We start from the raw sequence: 22833 nt of genomic DNA on the forward strand, positions 1-22833 counted from the left end.
TCAGAAAATGTTTAAAGTCTCTCTTTACAATAATATATGGTGGAGTCCTTTTTTGTCTGTATGTCATCACGGTAATAATCTACACGCTGAAATGAAAGTGAAAGAGAGGATACATTTCATTGTCACTTCCTGTCTTCCATTACTGCTGATAAGACAACAAAGACAAATCTACATGATGTACCACACAACTTTTATTCATAAATTAGACTCCACGCTCTAAGTGACAAAAAAAAGTGGAAATGTGCACCATGTAAACTTACTGGGAACAAGAAATATTGCAAAAATGGATCAGTGCACAGCATGAAAAAAGAAATCTTGATACTACTATGATTGGCTGTTTCCTCCATGATACTCTATCACAACATTTTAGTCTGTCTCATCAGTGGTCTAGTTGTTGCCTTTATTTTCTCTGATGCCCACAGCACTGTTGTAATTAACACAGTGGCAGCTCATTGTTGGAGAAACACTTTCTTACAGCAAATTGTTGAATTGTCAAACCAGTAAGTAGCTGTGTGAAAATGATCTTCGGTATTTGTTAAATAATGTACGTTCCTGAGATTTTAAATTTGTATGTATCAGTTTCATTAGTCATTTGTTGCTCTCCTTTTGGACTGTCAAATAGCTCAAGTCCGTCTTGTTTTTGTATTTTGTAGGACTTTGATTTTAATTATATTTAAATATTAGATATATTTTGACAGGCTTCATAATCAGTTGGATATCATACTTGATTTTTGGAAATGGTGTGAATTAATGTGCTTTTGTAAATGTTCCTGTGTGTTAGATGACCAGTAACTCGCATCTTTCTGTACAGCTGTTGGAGACACACACACACACAAACACACAATGTTCATTTAAATTTTCTCATATCATTCCCTGCTGGTTTTTCACACTTGCATCACACACTGTGATTTTTGACTTTGGAATAATGAAATCAATAAGTAATCAATAACCAAGCTCATTGTAATAATGTGGAAATGAGACAGGTGGTCTGTGCCGCTTTATCTCCTGCACCATTAGTTGAATTCAATCAATGTACACAGTTCATTAGGCAGCATATAGACTTTCAGCCACTTTCAGAGGCATGAAAACAGAATGTATTTGTAAAGTACAGGGCATAATTACATGCCAGTGATTTTATATCTGTGTTGAATCATGGTGTCTGCTATGCTGTGGTTAATATGTGGTAACCGTCCTTTAACCAGGAGCTGTAGATTCAAGCCCACTTGTTTGAGCAAGACACTGAGGCAAGATGCAGTTCTGACCATAGCCTGTATATAAAGATGGACGTAGCGAGGTGTGACGTCACCCATTGGTTTGCATTGGAACTGGTTTGAAGCCCAGAGTTGCTGCTTATCGTCGGCACCATCTTTTCCATTTGGAGCCTGGACCTTCCAAATAAGGAGTGTGGGGTGTTTCCTTTCACGCTCTGGAAACACGCCCCGCTACCTCAGACCCAAGCTAATGCTACCTTACTGGGAACCCAGAGTGGTGCACACACATGTTGGCTACTTTAGCTAAATAACAGCTAAAGCTAACAGGGCAGGTATCATTATCAAGTAAAATTAAACTTACTGAAGTATTGCAAGTCTGAGAACATTTAAGAACATCTTAAACATCTTCAGCAGTGATGATGCAGGTTAAACTTTGCCTCACTGGTTTTGTAGCTTACTGAGATTGTTTCCTGTATTTTAATGTGTATAGCTATATGTGAAAGGAGCAGGGTGTTGCTGGAAAAGCAGTTGTTCCTCTACACACTATTTTAAAGGCAACTCATCCCTTGGTGCATGGCACACTTTTAGCCATCAGTTATCTATACCTACAGGTGTGTTCACAATATCACCTACTGACAGCCATCCATAGTCTGAACACAGTCAGTGCTTATAATATGACATGATAAATTATTATTTCTACAGACGACCTAAGCACAGTTCTCTTTAGTTTTTTTCTGGATTTGCAGCTGAAATGTCCAGCTGACCTGTTGCTGCCCAATTGCTATTGCACGCCCGGAGGAGATCGATGCTCTCCACCATTTTAATAACCTTCATTTATTGCAGACCTAACAAATGGAATAATCAGGGGCCATTGATCCAGGCAGCGAGCGGCGCTGGGGGCTGTATGGGAGTCTTAAAAGGGAGCAGAGGGAAAAGGCTAGAAAGTCCCCTGGAGTCCCGTGCAGTTATTAATGAGTGGAGGACGGCTACCAATTATATGCACAGGCCCAAAAAGGCAGACATGCACACACACTCACTGCACATGCATACAATTAATCTCTTTCTGTCTCCTCTCTTTCCCCTCTGTCACTCTCATTGTCTCCGCAGTTCTATCACTTTTTCACATCACCCCAAAGGGTCAGACTGTGGAGGGGGGAAAAGAACAAAGTGTTGTGAAAGCATGCTCTCCTCATCTCTTCTGATGCTTCGTCACACCTTGTCTCTAAACCTCTCCTCCTCCTCCCCGTCACCTTTCTCCCCACGCTGAAGGAGAATTTATAGGATTATTGGAAATCCATGAGGTTCAGCATACCTGTATTAAACTCTAATTTTGTTTAGGCTTCCTTCTCAGTTTAATACCAACAGTCAAATTACCAGGGTTGGGCCACTCGTTTGTTACAGGTCAAAAGGTGTTTTGTTCAGAGTCTGAGTGTCGTTTTATCTCTGCTCTCCGTCTACCCTTTCTTCACTCTTACTTTTTATTACTGTCTGTAATACTCCTGCCTCGCTTTCCTTTGGTGCAATGTTGATTGCAGCTGTCCTGTCTCTGTGCATTTTTTACTACGGCTACAACTAATTAAATGGTTTCATTATCAATGAATAGTTTAAAGGGGACATATTATGCACATTTCCAGGTCTATATTTTTAATCTTGGGCTCTATTGGAATATCTTTGCCTGATTCACAGTTCAAAAAACTCCTTATTTAACTAATGCTGACTCTCTTTATGCAGCCCCTCAGTTCAGAGACTGTCTGAAACAGGCCGTTTTAACTCCTGTCTCTTTAAGTCCTCCCTCCTGAGGAGCCCACTCTGTTCTGATTGGCCAGCTCTCAGAAGCTGCCCTTTGGCAAACTTTTTGGCGGCACCATAAAACAAACTATAGTAGTAGGATTTCACAACTTTTTCTTGTTCTTTATTTCTTTCAAAATATCAACTTCTTAAATACATCCGTACGTGTTGGAGACGAAATCCAATCTGAAATATGAGAGTGGACAACACAAACAACACATGGAAAAACCTTAGCAACAAAGGCTACTGAATGGACGGCCATTTATGGGCATGTGCAATGAGCCGATGTCAGCTAAAGGTAGAAAAAGACGTTGCAAATGAAGCATTCAGAGCAGATTGAAGCCCTGGATTTGATGTGCAGCATTTCTTAATACATTAACATTAAGCATATATATCATAACCAAGAAAACCAAAAAAAGGCATAAAAACTATGTTTGAGATGCTGGAAGCAGAGAATGTTTTGCATTTTTACTTAATAAATGACTGAAACCATTAATAGATGATTTTTTTCTTTAATTTCCTTTAGAGTATCTTGAATACAAGGGTAGAGAATTATTGTTTTTCTTTTTTTGTTTTTTTGGATTGAATTTTTTTTTTTTTTTGCTGAATGAGTTTGTCCTCAAAGTAATACTATACACCGCAAGACATGACATACAGGACGCGGACCCTTACTGTACATACTGTAAAGAGTTCAAGAAGTTCACAGGAGAACACAGAACAAGTTCATTGTATGTTAAAAACATTTAGACTTAAAAGGAAAGTGTTGGAACACCGTGATAGCTGAAAACGTCACTAGTTCATATCTGCCTGGGGACCTTTTGATTCATGTCATACCCCTCTCTCTCCCCCTTGTTTTCCTGTCTGCTTCTCCACGGTCAACAAAAAATACCCCAAAACACATCTTAAAAACAACAAAAATAGTGACCCCATGTACAACCTGAATTGAAGTCTAAATTTGGGTGTGAAAGTTCATTCTTGATCTTGGGAATGGTAAGTTGAAAAAACAAAACAAAAAAAACAACAACAAATGACTCAAAGTGCACTTACAAGCTTTTTCTGGAGTTTTCAACCGCACCTCATACTCTTCATCAGCGGATTGAGTTTGCTCAGTTGTCATGGAGGTCATACTTGGGTCACATGATAACAACTGTGCAAACTCCGTCTGCTGATTAAGACCATGAGATGCGATTGAAAGTAAGATTGACAGTAAGTGGACCTTGAGTCAAGATTTAGTAAGATACATTTTTTTCGACAATGTTTACAATTTGGGTTCTACAGTAGCCTCCTTATCTCACAGTTAAAAACCAGCAATAGTCCAGTCCTGTACTGTCTACTTTCATTATCATTCATTTCACCTTAATGAGAACAGAACAACGCCACACCAGACAGGTTGAAGGTCTCACATCTTACTGCAGGATAGGAACTCATTCATTACTACAAGACATGCAGATTAATTCCTGCTCAATAGATTTACCAGCATTATACCTTGTAGCCAGTCAAGTATGGCTACAAGTAGCCAGTAATGTCCAAACCAGGTTGATAAATGATCTATTTGTTTTTGTTTTGTTTGTCTAAAGTAATATGTGGAATAAAGGAGCGCATAAATGAATGAGAATAATGCGGACCACATATGTGTGCTGTCACACTTAAAGGCCACATTGCACTGTGATGATGAGGTGGAACAGAAAAACACTGTCCCTCATTCATCTGCATTATTCTCATGCAAATGAGTGCCAAATGTATTATAAATTGCACTGGACGCTGGGTGGAAACAAATAATTTCATCAGGGCTGTTTATATTAGGATGTTAATTATCTAGCAGTCTTGAACCACTTAATTGTAATCATGATTAACACCAACGTGATACCACTGTGGTATCATTGGTGCACTCCCTTGTCTCCACTGTACCTCGAGTGAGTTTGACTACTACTTATTTAAGTAGTAATTTTGTGTATTTTTAGTAGGTGCATGTTGACAGTAAAGGAATGATATCTTACCATCTCCTCCAGTGAGTCAACAATTTTCTTTGACATTTTATCTGCCATGACACTTTTTACTCTCTCAGTGGACTTTGCATTAAAACACAAAGTATGCTGTCATTTCAGCTGTTGTATTTTAAAGGGCAAACCTGTCTAGGTTTTTCCTAGTTGAGTCTGTGTCTTTGTAGTGTGTCTTCGATATAAATGTCTTTCCCCAGGATAGTAGTGTCGATATTTGCTTCCCCTGCAGAGCTGATACAAAACAGGTACACTCACATGTATAGGGGAAGACATATTATATGGTTAAGTCAGTTGGGGTCAATGTCTTTCAGTTTTTTTTTTTTTTAATGTGCACAGCAGAGGTAAACCTGGATCTGTGTTTATTCAAATGACAGATACACTTGTGTATTGCATAAGGAGATCACACTCATGCTTTGATCTAACACAGAGTCAAATTACTTGCAATTAGGTGTTTTGTCTGCCAACAGTGGATCTTACTGCACCATGCCTTTCATTGACTAGTGTGATGAAGAAATGCTTGAACAACATAATGGGGAACACCTCATAGAATAGAACATAGAATAAAATGTATGGACATTACAAGCAGTAGGACCACCATTTGCTTTCCGAACAGCTGCAGTCTTTATTGACTTCTCTTGAGCTGTTTGTCAGGGGACATAAGACAATTCTTGAAGGAAAGCCTCCAGGTCTTTGAAGGATGAAGGAAGTGAAAATCTTTACACTATGTCCCATGAAGCCTTACTGAGTTTTAGATCTGGTGACTGGGGAGGCCAGGGTTGGCTTTTAGCCTTGTTTCATGAAACTACTCTTGAGCTTTCACTGGATTTAAAGACACCATTACAGATCCAACAGTTGGCAACAGACATGTGTATTGGAGGCATAATCTGGCTTTCCCCAGACATACATCTGTCTTGATGAGAGGGTTAACCATCAGCACCACCCGCAGGTTCACATTTGTGGTTTTGAGTTAAATGTCTTGACAACTAGTGGACGGGTTGCCGTGTGTGCATTGTGGTAGATTTATAGATTGATGTTCCTTTAAGGGGGAATTGAACTTAACTCCTTGCTTTCTCCCATAGCACCATCATCAGGTGAAAGTTTTTATTTATTTATATTTTGCTTTGTGACCAATTACCTGCTAAACTAATGACATTCACACCAGCCTCAGCTGTACTATGTGTTTAGTTCTAATTAGCAAATTTTAGCACGCTAACATGCTAATCTAAGATTTTGAACATGGTTAACATTATATCTACTAATCATAAGCATGTTGTCAATGAGCCAGCTGTAGACTCTCTTGTTAGGACCCATGCTCCTGCAATTTAGCACTACACTAAATTGGACTATTTTTGGCTAAACATCTTTTGCTTATTTGCTTAGCTTCAGATGTATAAGCAGGGTTTCTTGGACCTTTATTGAAGCACATTCTAGCACAAATTAACCTTTGCTTGAAAATCATCGACCTTCATTTTGTTCACCCACTGTAAAAATGCTATGGTAATGGTTCTGTGCTATGCTAATGCCTCTATAGTGGCAAATGTTGGTCTGATTGTTGATTGGTCACCACTTTGGTCCAGACTGATTATTAATATTTAAAGTACTTGATGAGTTACCACGAAATTTGGTACAGACAGAAATTGGTTTCCTTCAGGGTAAACTGTAATTACTTTGGTGACTCCCTGACTTTTCATTTAGCATCATCCTCTGGTCAAAATTTTAATTTAAAATTTTTTTTTAATGACCAGTACTTTGGTTCATGACCAAATACTTGCAAAAATAGTGCCCCTGCCCCTAATCCCATCAGCCTCAGCTGTACTTAGTTTATTGCTTATTGGAAAATGTTAGCATGTGCACACACTTGATTAAGATGGTGAACTTAAACCTTACTTAACTTGTTAAACATGAGTGTTTTAATATTGTGATTTTAAGAATGTTAGCATGCTGACATTAGCCTTTAGCTCAAAGCTTTGCTGTGCCCAAATACATCCTCACAGAGTTGCTAGCGCGGCTGTAGGCTCTAGTTTCATTTTTCTCAGTAACTGGGGTATTGTGTGCATATAGTGTTGTACCCAAGCAGCACACTTTGACATCAGTTCCCATTCAGCAGAATGGGTTCATGACATACACTGTACAGGCGGTAAAAGGGCGGGGGGTGAGGAGGTCAGGTGAGAATGAATGTGATGCGATGGAGTGAGCCTGTGTGTATGTGAACGCATGTGCATGTTGAGTCTTGTTCTGCTGAGTCCCACTAGCACACTGACCTTTTACTCGGTCGGTGAGAGCAGAGGGCGCCTTAATTACCTTCACAACAACAGCTATCCTAACCCTCTTCAGCCCTGGGATGTCACATAACCCACAGTGCACACAACACGTGCTCCATAGGTCTGCATATCACACAGAGACAGTATCTAACACTACCTGTGAAAGGTCACTTGGCACTATTGCATTGACCCATATGATAATCCTGTACGTGTACACACTACCAGACAGTTATAGCTCTCTCTATATGTCTGTATATGTAGTTGCTGACATTTCTGTACACCCAGATTTTTCATCCTTGACTTTTGCATGTTGATTGCGTTTTTCTGAAAATTTGTTTTGTTTTTATTTTATTTTCCCCGATTTTAGGTTTTATGTTTAATCATTGTAATAAAGGTGTTCTGCCAGATTAGCCTCTTAATAGGTGCTCTTTAAAAATAAAGTTTTATAGCAATTCAAATATTAGTCTGATGCCTTTTTTGAAGGCACCAGACACTTTGATTTGGCCTGATTTCAGAAAAAGTGAAACCAAGGGTCTGCAAGAAAGAATGGAGTCCAGAGACTGACACCGTAGGCAGCTCACCTTCGGCTAATTGGAGCCAAGAGGACACATGGGCCTCGTGAAGTTCAAGCACCATCTGTCCTAGAGTAAACGCCATCAGGCTTTGTCTTACAAAGTGACACAATGATGATACAGTGACTTGTCAGCTCGGGTCAAATAGCACCATCAACAAACAGTTGTGTTTCTGAATGGATGGCCAATATCAGTGGCAGCAACTAGAGAGTCCTGGACCAGAAATAAAGTGGCTGTTTTCATGCTGAACTTTTAACTAAGCAGAAAAAGAAGAAAACACTGAATACTTACATACTGCACCCTACTCTTTGGAAAAAGTCTTGCTTTTTAACACAATGCTAATGTTGACACAATATACAGGCATCAGATATGATTTTACTAATGTAATTTTCTTCTTGCTATATGTTCCAACTAGACACATGCTCAGAAAATATATTCATGACTAGCTCTGAAAGTTGAATAAAGTCTTGGATGGTTAACCTGATGCACCAGATGGTTTGTTGCACAGAACCATCTGAGATGTCTTCTTTGGAAACTGTTTGGAAAAGGGCAGGCGCTTTCAAAAAATACTTTGCAGGTGATTGGATGAACCATCTGTCTATCACTGTCTTACCTTGCGAGACAGCTGGATTTGTGATGATTGCGTGATGTTGTGATCTTGCAAATCCAGCTGCCTCACAAGGTAACTGGTTGGTTGGATGATGGAGAAACATTGTTTGGACAAGGAGACACCAACATTGGCTGTCAGCAGTGTCGTAAAAATGTTGCTTACTGTATATTTTAATGAAGCTCTTTCTGGTTTTGCCTTTCATTTGAGCAAACTCAATGACCTCATATGTTTACTTTAAATTTGCATTCTGCCACTATACCGAAACACTGATGGCTGCAAGGAGGGCTGTACTAGATATCTCTTTCATCATCACATAATAGAAACTGCAATGTTTTTATTTTCAGTGGCACCAGCACTGCATACTTCAAAGGTGTTCTGCCAGAAATGTTCACTTATTTCAGGAAGTGAAACTCCTGTCATCATTGGTCAACATAAGGATAATGCATCAATTTTCTTGAGTGCAGTGAAAATAAGTCTACTTACTACGTGTAAGTTCACTTATTTTAATAACCCATATCAGTTTGGGAAGCCACACCTGACACCGCAAAGCTTTAGGGTAGGGTTAGGGTTATGGTAAGAGGGTTAACATGTTTATTTCAGATTCACAAGGTGTGACAATGGCACTCTAGTTTGCTTTGTTTGTTAGTTTTTCTTACATTATGAATACACAGTATTCCTCTTGTGCAGCTGCCGAACATACATGCAGGTTGATGATCAGCTGGCCGTCAGGTGTAGTTTTTGCATTGTGTTTAAGCCCAACTATAACCAAAAGACTGAATATGTCAAGGCACAAGTCTTTTAAACACACAATATGTAATTTCTGCCACAAGGGATCTGTCAATCAAAACAATAACAAAAGACGGAGAGTGATGAGGGTGTGAAGTAGCGTGGGATCATGGGAGTTGTTGTCTTCATTGTTAAACAACCAGATTCTCTGGGTGAGGATTACTCCAGTGTTCATCGTTCAGGATGTTTTTACCAGGAGCCAAATCCAAAACAAAGCAGTGTCACGCTAAAAATCAGTGTTTCTTTGACGCTGTTCTGTGGAAAGAGGACGTCCAGGAGGGGCTGCTAGCCGAGCTGCAGCTAACGTTTGCTCAGCTTGTTTCTCTGACAACTTAAGACATCCAATGACTAAAATCCTTCATCCAGTTTAAAAATACAGTTAAAAACAACCAAGATCTAAAAAGTTTATCATAAAAATGTGGCTTCAAACTGAATAAAAGTCAATTTATGACAGTTTCTGGCAGGCAACCACAACGCCGACGTATTATCTTGTACGCGTATACTCTTTGATAGATGCCATTGTGGCAGGCAACCACAATACCACCGATGTATTATCTTGTATGCTTATAATCTTTGGTAGACTGATTTCTCTGGGTTTGAAAATTGGTGGAAACATTTCGGATAATATAAGTACACAACTCAACAAAACATATAACATAGGTCTAGTTGTTTTTAGACATTTTAATTCATAATAGTTACATGTTATAGCAAGGTCAGCTTGATCTGTCAGTGTCTTTTTTCAAACTCATTGAAACTACAGGTTGGGGCAACAACATGTCACAAATACTGATGTCTGCGGTGATGCACAAAGAAAAGTGTTTCTGGGGTGCTGACAGTGAAGATGGAGTGATGGCTCACTGCTACTGCAATGTGTAATTTGCACTGTTGGAGACCTTTGTTGCCTGATCACATCTGTGTGTGTGTGTCTGTGTGTCAGGACATTGCACATAACCCACAGATCAATGATGGTTCTATTTCAGATGGCATGTTTCTCTTTCCACTCACTTCCTGCCTCAGTGCTCTGCTGTGTTGGGTTCATCACCAGTCAGTTTGTTTTCCTATTTTGACAGTTATTTACTTCCTGATCTGCATCTTTCTGCTGTAAATTCATACAGTCATACACACTTATGCCCGCAATCTGTCCAATACAACTCAGGTCCACTGAGGCATTTGCAGGTTAGATTCAGTAGTAGTGTTATGATCAATAATATTTCTGTGGTTTGAATCCCAGGATCAAATGGGAAAATATAATAGCGGAGTGAATAACAAATTTTTCTATAACTACTGTTGAGTTTCCCCTGGGCGAGACACTTAACCTTCAGTGGTCTGCTGGAGCTTCAGTGGCCAACAGCAGAACAATGTGGTTTACTGGAAAACTCCCAAGACTGAATGTGTGTAACTGAGCTGAATACTAGAACGTGTGCTCAATCCAGTTAGATGAATGAAGATTTAATGTGGTTTGAAAATCATTAACAATTTATCCAGTAGTCTGTTATGATTCAAGCACTGAGATATATGTGTGTATGAGAGAGTAATATTGTGTTTTGTGGCCTCTCCCCCAGATGAAGACTGTGAGTGTAGCACTGGTGTTGTGTCTCAACGTGGGAGTGGACCCTCCTGATGTAGTCAAGACCTCTCCCTGTGCCAGACTGGAGTGCTGGATAGGTGAGTCCACATAGACAGACACCAACATGAATATCTGAATATCATAAATCTTTCCGTGCTACCTGCCTAATGTCAGGCATTTACTTTCATGAATGTGACATTTGTGACAGACGCAGATAGTTCATACACACTCTTGAAACCAGAGCAACTAACTCTTTACAATGATCATGTATCTCTGATGTCCTTCATGGATATATCCCCTTAGAAATCATATAAAGAAAAGAGAAAATAGAGAAAATATAGAAAATATTTTTTTCAAAAGTATTTTTCGGCCTTTATTCAAGGGTGGAAGTATAGAGGTGATGAGAAATGAGGGGGGAGAGAGAACGACATGTAACAAAGGGCTCAGGTACATGAATTGAATGGCAGACGTTTCAATCACATTGTTTACACATCTTAACCACTAGATCACCTTGAAGACCATGTATAACCGCAGTTACAGTGCAACCGAAAGCATGATGGGAACTGTTGTTCCAAAAACTTGGAACATGTTTATCACAAAGAGAAATAGAGAAGTAAAATAACATTAATATTGTTTTTTTTTTCATACATTTTTAGCCACGCTAGCCTGGCTGAGGATGAATTGTAACAACTTTGGTGATCCTGTAACTATCTGTTTAGTGCCATCATCACATCAAAATTTACTTTATGACCAAATGCCTACAAAACATATGACATTCCCATCAGCTGTGCTTTGTATTTAGTGCTAATTAGCAAATGTTAGCATGCTAACATGCTAAACTAAGATGGCAAACCTGGTAAACATTTTACCTGCCATGTCAGCTGTCACTGAGCATGCTGCTGATGTTAGCGTTTAGCCTCATAACATAGCTAGCGTGGCTGTAAACTCTTGTCTTGTTTTGACATTACAAAGGCTTAAAAAGTCCCATTATTGCCCTCGAACATATCAATTAATATACTGATATGTGTAGTGTGTTGGAAACTTGTGGACATGCAGGCAAAAACTTCATAGTACCAGTCACATTTAAGTTGGTGGCATTTCTGAGTGGTCCAACTTATCTGAAAGGTGACAATATGTGGTATTCCTAGTTAGGACATGATAAAAGCCAAAAGCCTGTAAATAAAGGGAGTAAGAATTGGCAAAAGAATAAAAGAGCTTAGATTTCAAAGAGTTAAGTACTGGTAAGTCATGCAATACTGTCAACTTTTACTTGATCTTTTACTTTGTAGCACTTAGGGATATTCTCAGTCTTTCCCATGGGGGCTCAATTCATACGGCCTCTGTCAAACAGGGATGAAGCAGTCTGCCTTCACCAGAACCACGCGACAACACACAGAACAAAAACTAAAGAACCAACTCCATTGAATGGGAACCTCAAAACCATTTTTTAGCTCCCCTGAGACAGCTTGAGTCTCAAGAGTGAGGAAAGCACATAAAAGAGGGAACACAGTTCTTAAAGTTTCTGAAACTTTCTCAGCTGCTTCTGAGGACGCTGACACTGTTCAGACCTGCCACTCGGTTTTTGAGATGATATTTGGGAATATTAAAGGACCAGTGTGTGTAGGATTTAGTGGCATCTAGTGGTGAGGTTGCAGATTGCAACCAACTGAATACCCCTCCCCTCACCCTCCCCTTCCATAACAGGAAATTGTAAAATGGTAGGCAAAGATCAACTTAGATTTTTACCATTGTAGGACGGATTTCTCACCCCATATCTAATTTTAGAAACGTATGTAGATATTATAGATAATTTTATTAATAAGAAGTCATTATTTTGTGATTCTTAAGTAGCTTATATTTTGTTATAATTTGACTCATCAAACACATTGCTCTGTTGTCTTTGTTGTGTTGATGCATTTTCAGAAGGCCTTATTCATCATACCAGTGAACGGTTTAATTTGCTGCATATCAGTATCTCCTGCAAAACTTGTCAATACATTTTTCTCTGCCTGCTGAGCACAGTTTGATCTGTCCGCAATCTATATTCTGCTATTCTTCATTCCATATTGATTTACTCTCATCAATATTTCAATTTTCCAAACCCTGCTCCTGTTTTTAATAAGAATGTTTCCTTTGATGTCAAAAACATAGTTGATATTGCATTTATAAGAACTACCAAGTAATCATGGCATGGCTGTATCTTTTTTTTTGGAAATACTACATTAATGTTAAAGTGTGGGTGAATAATATAATTATGGCTGATTTGTCAGCTCCTGATTGAGCATGTTTGTTTTAGCTATGCTATGAGTGTTTTGCATGTGATCACAGTGAGTTTTCACTCTGTTTTCTTGCCAGATCCTCTGTCGATGAGTCCACAAAAAGCCCTGGAGACCATTGGGGCCAACCTTCAGAAGCAATATGAAAACTGGCAGCCCAGGGTGAGTAGATTAAAACGAAGCAGCCTCCCTCCTTCTCATATATGTTCTTATTATTATACAATGAGCACATACACTCACTCACACATAGGGATGGGTATTGTTAAGATTTTACTGATACCAATGCCATTATTGATTCAGCTTGTTCATGTTTTCTTTGGGTCTCTTATCACTTTAAGGACACCGGTTTCTACTCTGATTTGTTCAAGTGCAATGAACCCAATTCTTGTGTACCTGAAGCCCTACATCAGGGTGTGAGAGCTTGTTGCACATTACTAGCTTGTTAAAAGTTGTAGACAAAACTTCTTGTTCAAAGCCTTGATTCAAGCAGGCATGAAAAGACAGTGTAGGTGTCATTCTAACACTGTGGCTCCTTACATTTAGTGATCATTTGAACATGTACAAGGGTGAATGTGTTTATTTTAGAGATTTCATTGTGTCAGCTCTAATACACTTCCTGTCTGCACTGTGCCAACAAAACACCCACATGCTCTTGATAGTGATTCATTTTTTTTTAGAAACAGATGCATCATGTGTTCTTGTAAATTCAGCTGTTATACGTTTGTGTGTGTGTGTGTATACATGCATTTGTATAATTGCCAGCAGTGGTTGTTCTCCTTGGCTGCTAGCTGTTAGCAAGCTCAGTGTTTTCCCAAAGGCTCCCCGGTCTGTTGTCCTCCTCCAGTAGCCCCTCGGCCTCCGAGCATTGGAGCCTCGCTGCTGGAGCAGATGGCAAGGGCATCCGTCCCCCATCACTCCTAAACACATTCTAAAAAACACTACCCTGGACAAAGCGTGAAGTATAGGAAGAAAGGATTTTAGGTGATGAGGTGTGAAGAGAATGTGAAGAAAAGACTGGATTGTGCTCTGAAACCTGCTCGCACACTGCTTGACCAGAGAAACTCTGATCAGTCAGCAGAAACATCCGACCTGTTGTTGAAATCTGATCTTTGCGATCGATTGTCCACATTGTAAGTGGCCAGTGTTCAGACAGCACTCAATCATTTGCTGCCGATACTACATTAGATGTAATCTAATGGTCAATCCACACCGCCAGCATTTTTTGAAATGTAGACATCTGTTTTATGTAACAGATATGCTTCTATTTCTGCATCTCTGTGTAAAAAACCACACTGACTCCATCTCACACCATCTCGATATTCAAAACACCTCCGTAGGGCTGGGTGACATGGACAAAATCATCATATTTTTGACCAAATACCTTGATCTTGATATTGATATTGGCAGTATTGTAGGGATGACTATTGGTACTTTCGCAACATATTTCCACCATGAGATTTTTGATGAATAATCATCAATAATGTGGATATAATGATCAAGTGGATAAAGGCAAATAAAAGAACAACTAGAATAGTCTGCTAAGTTCAGAAAATTGCATCACTCTACTGTAACGCAGCCTATAAAACCAGGAAAAGACAACACTTATGCCATATTATGATATTACGATATCCAAAGTCAAGATGATGTCTGGTCTCATATCACAATATTGATTTTTTTGTCTCAGGCGCACATATTGGAAGTATAATCTTTGGTAGTAGCTCAAATTGCTACAGCTGAAACAGAATATTTATCAGCAACATTTTTGATAATTGTTTTGTGATGTTTCATACAAAGATGGGAAAATTTATTAGTTCTGCAGATTTGTTGTTGTTGTTTTTTTTTCCATGTCAACTTGGAGTCTGGGAAATTGCAAAGAGCGTTTTCTGACATGTTATAGACCAAATCATAGATTAAGAAAACAATCAGAAGATTGATCGATAATCAAAAGAATCGATAGTTGCATTCATAGAAATTGCACAAATGTAACCTATAACATGTTATCCATAGCAATTAATCAAGGCTTTATAGAGCTATGGTGGGCGTGGAAAATAAAATAATCGACTCAATACATAGAATTAATGCAATTTTCCCTCCATAAACGCTTCATGGAGCCTACTGGAAAACTGTTTGTTCATTTAATTGCTGGGATTAGTCAGACTGGCAAAGACAGTTTGTCTGGCCGCTATATGGCTAAAAGGTCAGCTGAGATTCAACCTGGAAAATATTTAGCTGAAGTGGTAAGCCACCCAGACTCTGATGCATTTCACTAATTATTTTAGTTAGTAGATGACAGCCTAAACAACAGTCATTAAAATGTGATATTTGCTGTGTGAAATGGCGCCCCTGTTCTTTTGCCTAAAGGTCATTGTTTGATTTCATTTCATTTTTTATGATGTCAGTGGAGATGGTCTTCTAGCACTTGGGAAACAAAAGCTGGGTATAAGGACTGTGAAAAACGTTAGAGATGCTGATATGTTACGTGTGGTGTGAATTTTGGATACAAGTATGTTTTCTAACAGCTAAGAAATTTGTCCAATTTCAACTGGTTTTATGTAGACATTTTAAAGTTTTAGTACTCAGTGGTATTAGCCGCTGTTCATATACATTTTGACTCTCCATATTTGTTTCGCTTGTTCCTCTTGCTATGTCAAATATGCGTCCTGAGGAGAGTGATGGAGAAAATAAGCAAACACTTGAAATATGATCCGAGCACTGGAGCTGAGTTGCATGCAGATATTGGATTTGAATAGCATTTCAAACCACCTGCGAATATGTTTTAAATCCCATCAGAAAGGATTGGATTTTGATCCTGCCCTTTTTTCCTGTTTTAACAAAATGTCTGTTTGGTATTAGATATGTGTAAAACAGATTTCACCTATCTCTGTGTCTGAACATGGTCACTGAGAGACAGGGGAATGGAGGATTTATTTATTTATGGAGAGGAGAAGGATATGTGGAGGGTCAGTTGGTGAGTCGAAAGCTAAAAGCAGTGTGAGATTGACAGAATGTGAAAGAGAGACAAGTCGGTAACACACAGGGCAACTTTAGCGCAACAATACCCTTTGAGTTACCTCAGCACCGTTGCCGGGAAACATCAAAATAGATATATTGTTGCCTTGTTGCTGGAAGTTGTATAACCAAAATGATCTTATCTTGGGCAAGTCAAAGTAGAAGCTAATGACGTGATGGCTGTTTGGTTAGATAGTAAGTAACACATGAGGTAAGAGGAGGAGGAAGAGACATCCCAAGAGACAGCAGCTAAAGGAATGTAGGCTTTGGCTTGGTTGACCCAGGAGGTCAGCAGCAAATGTTTCAGGAGTGCAGGAGGAGGAGTGGGAGGGTGACAAAGCTGTTCCTCTTTTCCAGCCTCAGGATTCACAGCTCTACAGAGCAGCATCGCCAACACACCTTACATAAACTGTTGACAAAGCAATCAATTACACCGCCGCTATTTACTAGCTTTGTCCCTGCAATGAGAAATAACATAACAAGTTCATTTTGGATGAGAAGAGTCGATAAACATTAGAGCCTAAGAGCAAATCTAAAATCCATTTTGTCACTTTTCCTGTGTGTTGCCCTTGGTGCTGGTGTATAAGAGCAGTGTTAGTAACATTTGAGCTGCCCAGAGAGTTTAGTTGTGCCAACCTGCCGTCACGAATCCATTTCTCTGTTTGCTTCTGTGCTCTTACATTAACCCTCATGGCCAGAAAACACAGAGAGAATTGCAAACACAGTCTTGGCTGCTGCCCACTCACTTTCTCTACCACCACTACCTTCTGCGTTTTTTTTTCCCTCCACATCTTTTTCTCTCCTTTTCTGACCTTTCTTCATCATCGTTTTCCACTCCACATCAAAGATATATTTTTTTCAATCACAGCTCTCCTGTGTCCATCTCGACTCTTCATGTTTGTACCAATCTTTTTGCCTGTAGATTTGTTTTGTGCGTGTGTTTTGTTTGCACTAGAGTGCTGAAACCATGTTTAAGAAGCCTCTTGTTGTGGCTCGGAGCTGAGAGCTCAACAGTAGATGTAGATTATCTTACATAGATGTCCAGCTGCGTCTGTGGTGAGACCCAACTTGAATTCTGTAGCTGTATGTGTGTTTTGACCTTGTAGGAGATTTGTGTTAAGTTCAAATCATAGCATGCCTTGGTAAAGTTATCAGACATATGACATGAGAGTGTTGATGGCAACTGATCAGACAATATATAAATTTATCAATCCACAATTTCTTTGGACCTTAGAATCCTTAAGATTGTCTTCATAGTAAACCCCATCTTTACACAGGTTGTTTCATTGTTACTGGCGTGTCTGTGTCCTCTGCACAGACATGTTGTGAAAGACAAAAGCTGATACATGCTCACGTTTCACGTAATACAGAACACAACATTGGATTATGAGCTCACTGTGACTGTGTCATCATTGTTGACAATATACAGACGGGTGACAAATTAAAGGAAAAACCGGTACAGGTCTGAATGCTTGACCCCTACAGTGAGGGGATCTGGTGGCCCTGTTATGCTGTGGGGGGGCATTTTGCTGGCATGGTTTAGGTCCACTTGTCCCCTTAGAGGGAAGAGTCAGTGCAAATCAATACAAAGTTGCTCTGAGTGATCACCTTCATCCTATGATGAAATATTTCTATCCTGATGGGAGTGTTCTCTTCCAGGATGACAATGCCCCAATTCACAGGACATGAGGGGTCACTGAATGGTTTGATGAGTATGAAAATGATGTGAATCATATGCTATGGCCTTCACAGTCTCCAGATCTCAACTCAATTGAACACCTATGAGAGGTTTTGGTATGATATGTTAGACAGCACTCAACACCACCATCATCAAAACACCAAATGAGGACATATCTTTTGAACAATGGTGTTCAGAAGAGTTCAGAGACTTATACAATCAATGCCAAGGCTGAGGAAAAAAAAATATTCCCTCTACTTACTGAATCTGATTTTACTATTAAATCTGCTTATTTGATCCATTTAAACACCTTTTTGAATCTATTCAGGTTCAGTTTTTGACAGTGTTCAACAAAATTAGATAAGATAGAACTTCATCCAAAAGGACTTTTTTTGTGGTGAAGTTGCTCCGTATCAACAGTTGGAATGCAGATGTTGACACCTGTGATCAGTGATCACTTCATTATTTTTCTCTTGGTTGCCCGGGGTTACAGCCAATGGCACTGCAGTTCGGTCACTTGTTGCAGCTTGCCATCATTTTGAGATATGAATATAATGTGATGTTTGTTAGTGCTGTTTTTGCCTGAAGAAGATCTGATTGAAAAAAAAAAAACATTGTCTGACCCGAGAACAGTGTGAAGATTCTACTTTTTGCCATGATGTCTCCTGGATCTGAAACCAGCGCAACCAGACATCTTCACCATTCTAATTTTATTTGTCAATCATGTTTGTTGTTGAGCCTTACCAGAAGACGGTCTTTTCTCTGCCGTCTGTGTTTTTATTGGATGTGGCTGTATTGTGTGACATTAAAACTCAGACTGGCTTCAACTGACGACAGCTTTTGTCTCATACAGACACATCAAGAAAATAGAAAGAAAGAGATACCTTTCTTTGTTTTCAGTTTCTCTTTGAGTTTTCCATCTCAACGTGCATCCTCTGCTCTCCTATTCTCTTTCAAGCCTTACTTGTTCTCTTTCATTTTCTGTCAGCATGTCATCCTTTTATTTCTCTCTTTCTCTCTCTGTCCTCTGTTATATGTTTGGGAATCTAGTTTGAAATTTTCCCCTCTTGACTCGCTAGATGTTGGCTAGTTATTGAGATGAAAAGCGGTGTGCTTGTCTTGTCAAATGACCCCTTCAAAGCCACGCAGTGCAGTGTACTTGCTGAACATGTTGCAGCTGCCAAACAGGATTATGCCGTGTCTCTGGCCTGTGTAATTGTCATTTCTCCTTTGGTCTGGCTTTCTCTGTATCTGTGCCTCCTCTCCTGTCTGGCTGCAGCCTGTGAACCCCTGCTGTCCATTTCACTAACTGCCTCTACATTATGTATCAGAGAGCTGCAGCTCAAACACTTTGCTTCTGATTAGCTTGGAGTTTTTCTCTTATCACCCTGGAAACACCAAACCGCTCAGCAGAGGACGAGTGCGAGTGAAGGATTTCTGTGTGTAATCAGTAATGATGCAATGCACTTTTTATGCTTGGGTAATTTAACATTTTTATCATACCCTATGATACTGAGAGGCCATGACAAACATGAATCAGTGGGTCAGCTGTTTGTGCCAAATGTGTCAACAGTTACAGATCACACTCGCATAACATCATCCACATATTTCTGCAATAGAGGCAAGATGACAAATCTTATTCTGTGCTCATTTGGTCTCTGTTTATGTTCAACATCCTTATTAATAAACATATTCAAACTTTTCTAAAGTTAAGTTGTTATATCTGATAACAAGTGCTACTTATCTTGTGTCTGCTACAACTACAGTCCTCAAAATGTGAGCAGAACCAGCGGATCATTAACGGACAGCTAAATAAATTTAACAGTAGGCAAACTGAGAGCGCCTAATGTTAACTTAATGAATGAGGTTCAAATATCGATAGCAGCGCAGACTGCCCAGGAGTCATTGGTTGCAGTTCATACTAATCAGGAACCAGTTAAGACCGGCCCTTTAGTACCCATCCCTAGAAGAGAAGCTGGATAAAGCTGTCAGGCAATGCTTATTTGCAGGTTGACTGCATCTCTAATAAGGTCCACCTATATCCAGTTATGTTTACATATTGGGCTATATACCATTGCCAATTACCAGGGCCATTATTGAGGACTGTGCCCGCCAAACCTAGTGAAGGAGACGTGATTTGTAAAGAGTGTAGATAAAGGAAATGTGTTGTCAGTTGAATCACATAACTAGATTTTAATTGTGGAACAAAGATATGATATAGGCGCATCCATTTATAGCGTTATGTATATTGACCTCTTGATGTGTTTATATGTGATGATATCTTGTCTGTGACAAAAACAAAAGGCCACTGTGACATGTCATAGCAGGAAAAGCACATGAGTAATCAATAATTGATAATGAGCCACTTCCCAGGCTCTGCTCTTGTGATTACTGGGACGTGTAATGGAAGTGAGCCTTCGTTAAAGTGATTAGTTATACCTTTGCTTTTCCTGCTATGACAAGTCAGAGAATATGCAGTGAAAAAGAGTCCATGGCGGAGAGCTTCAATGTGCAGGATGAAGAGTGTTTCCAGACACTTTTTTTTTTTAGTTTTTCCTTATTGAGAGATAGACAGTGATGCAGTGTCTTTCTGACTGTGTGAAAGTGAAAATACAGAAGGGACAAAAACAATATTAATTAGGCAACTTCCCTCAGCAGTATGATTTTTCTCTTTGCAAGGAAGTTGGGAAGCGGGGGAAGTAACGGTAGTGATGTGCCCACATGAATATACTGTAGCAATGATGATATTACATTTTTAATTTTCAAAGAACTATACTGTTGTAGTTCAGTTCACATCTTTAAGCTTGCCAGTGTTGGATTGTTCAAGGCGGTTGTCTTTCACAGTAACAGAAGAATTTGCCACGCCTGTACTTTATGATATAAATAAGTGAGTGTATCAGGTGGAAACATCATGTGAGGATAATTACAACAACCCAAATCATGTGAGGATAACAATGTGTGGCCTTGAGAAGCTGTTGTGTGCCCCGCAGTAGGAAAATGTGGTTTGGACATATCTAGCGTGTGTGGGTGTGTACTGAGAAAGCATGAGTAGGAGTGAGGAAAATGTGGCAAAAAATGGCACACAGGGTCATGAAATTACATTAAAAGAAACACACACAAAGGCTAGAAAATGAAAAGACTGAACATGAGCTGTAGCGCTCACATGTGGATTGTTTCACACTTTCAATTTCTGTTTTCAGTTTTGAAAATAAAACCGTCTTTGGCTGATTCAGTAAAAAATTAGTTGTGTCATACCTGGCTGTGGTGTTAATATAGCAGCTGTACTTCCTCTTCACACTTTCAACTCAATAACCAACACCACTCCACCCACTACATTATTCCTTTTGGGGACCCCTCAGAGCTGCCAAATCAGTTGTTTCCCATTTGAGTTCAATTAACAGCCGGTGCGCGAGAACCTGCAGAGTGAATAACGCAATGCGGAAGCCGTCTTAATGATCTCCCCTCGTCTCTCTTCATTCACTCAGTCCAGTTGGAGCCACAGAGAAAACCATTAGCCCACTAGAAGACTTATGGACATCTCATTAATACATCTATAAACAGTGTGCTTATGAGGAAGGCTACAGGTCACAGCTGTCATATCCTTGTGGGACAGAGAGAGAGAGAGAGAGAGAGAGCATATCGATCAGTTCTCTCACTGCTGCTGATCACCTCATAAATATCCCACTAAACGACAAACCATCTTGTGTTGATGGTTGGATGTGGAGATTAACTGTAGATTATGATGATGTCGAGGTGATGCAGAATGTTTTTTTTAACAAGCCTAGTAGAGGTATTTGCTCTATTAAGCGAGTGGTTGGGACCCAAAATGGGCTTCTGCTTTGTGGCGAGTGGGTCTTCATGCGAGTGGAGCAGTAATGTGTTTCATCGATCATTGCTCCCAGGACAGGAGAGCTAATCTCTCATTTCTTCTTAAAGTGGTGTGTGACTTTGTTAGCCGTGAGACATGTTGAGGAGCTGAGTTTTTACCAGATGAAGGGAAGGAGACACCGTAAGCTTTGAGATGACGCAAAGCAGCATTGATTTTGTGTGTGTGTGTCTTCTGGAATATTATTTCTCATGAATAGCTATGTGTAAAACGCACATTATAAAAATCCAAAAAAATGACACATCTGGGGACTATACTTTACAGTAGAACTGCAATGATTAGTCGATCTATCAATTAGTTGCCAAGTATTAAATTAATCAGCATCTATTTTGATAATTAATCATTTTGAGTTCCGATAATTTAAATGGGTATGTTTGCTAAAAAGATTTGTGCTTATATGAGACATACTGGTTTTGAACTGCCCGTGGGAAGAAAATTTCCAAATTCTCTGATTCCAGCTCTCAAAATGTAAATATTTTCTGGTTTCTTAAGTCCTAAATGAAAATAAAATAAATATCTTTGGGTTATGGACTGTTGGTCGGGACAACAGAAGACATTTGAGGCTGTCATCTTGAGCTTTGGGACATTTTATGGACCAAACAACTAATCAATTAATTGAGAAAATAATCAACAGATTAATCGAAAATAATCGTCAGTTGGTCTTGGTTTGGTTTTGACAGTATAAAAGTATAATCAACATGCCTTTGACACTTTTTCTGTGTCCGAAATGAACCTAAGTCAGTGACCATTGTGTAACATTTGCTCTGACAAATCCATTCAACTGCAATATCTAAGTTTGCTAGCATTAGCTAACATTAGCCTCCACAAGCTACTTTTATACCAGACCAAATTAGACTCTCAAATAATCGATGTTGGCATGTGATATTGCAAACAGTATATTATTTACACATTCAGCAGATATGGAACAACATTATCATTCATTCAGACTCATGTTTCTGGCCACCTGAGGAGTGTTAGTCCAATATTCCCTCTTCTTTTAGCTCTGTTTTGGTCTACAAATACCTCCTGAGCAAAATATCTGACTTGTTGGCAGCTAAATGCTCCACTGTGTTCACCAAGTAGTTGCTAATTATCTGCTGTTTTTGTCTGCTATTTGGTGCTGGACAGATAGCATACCATGGATTTATCCAAGCTCTTTATCTAAAAACAGCTGCCTCCTGCTACTGCT

The 22833-nt window shown here is 39.4% G+C and overlaps 1 protein-coding gene across 4 annotated transcripts in view; it reads left to right on the plus strand.

The window, feature by feature from the left end:
- Positions 1 to 22833, plus strand: part of rptor (regulatory associated protein of MTOR, complex 1) — a 179658-nt gene that overhangs the window by 11693 nt on the left and 145132 nt on the right. For all 4 annotated transcript variants that reach the window (XM_067584282.1, XM_067584280.1, XM_067584279.1 and 1 more), the window contains exons 3-4: positions 10791 to 10893; positions 13151 to 13233. In XM_067584282.1, coding sequence (XP_067440383.1) covers positions 10791 to 10893; positions 13151 to 13233 — 186 coding nt within the window. The remainder of the gene's footprint in view (positions 1 to 10790; positions 10894 to 13150; positions 13234 to 22833) is intronic.

This window comes from Thunnus thynnus, chromosome 3, assembly GCF_963924715.1.
Source record: "Thunnus thynnus chromosome 3, fThuThy2.1, whole genome shotgun sequence".
NCBI lineage: Eukaryota > Metazoa > Chordata > Actinopteri > Scombriformes > Scombridae > Thunnus > Thunnus thynnus.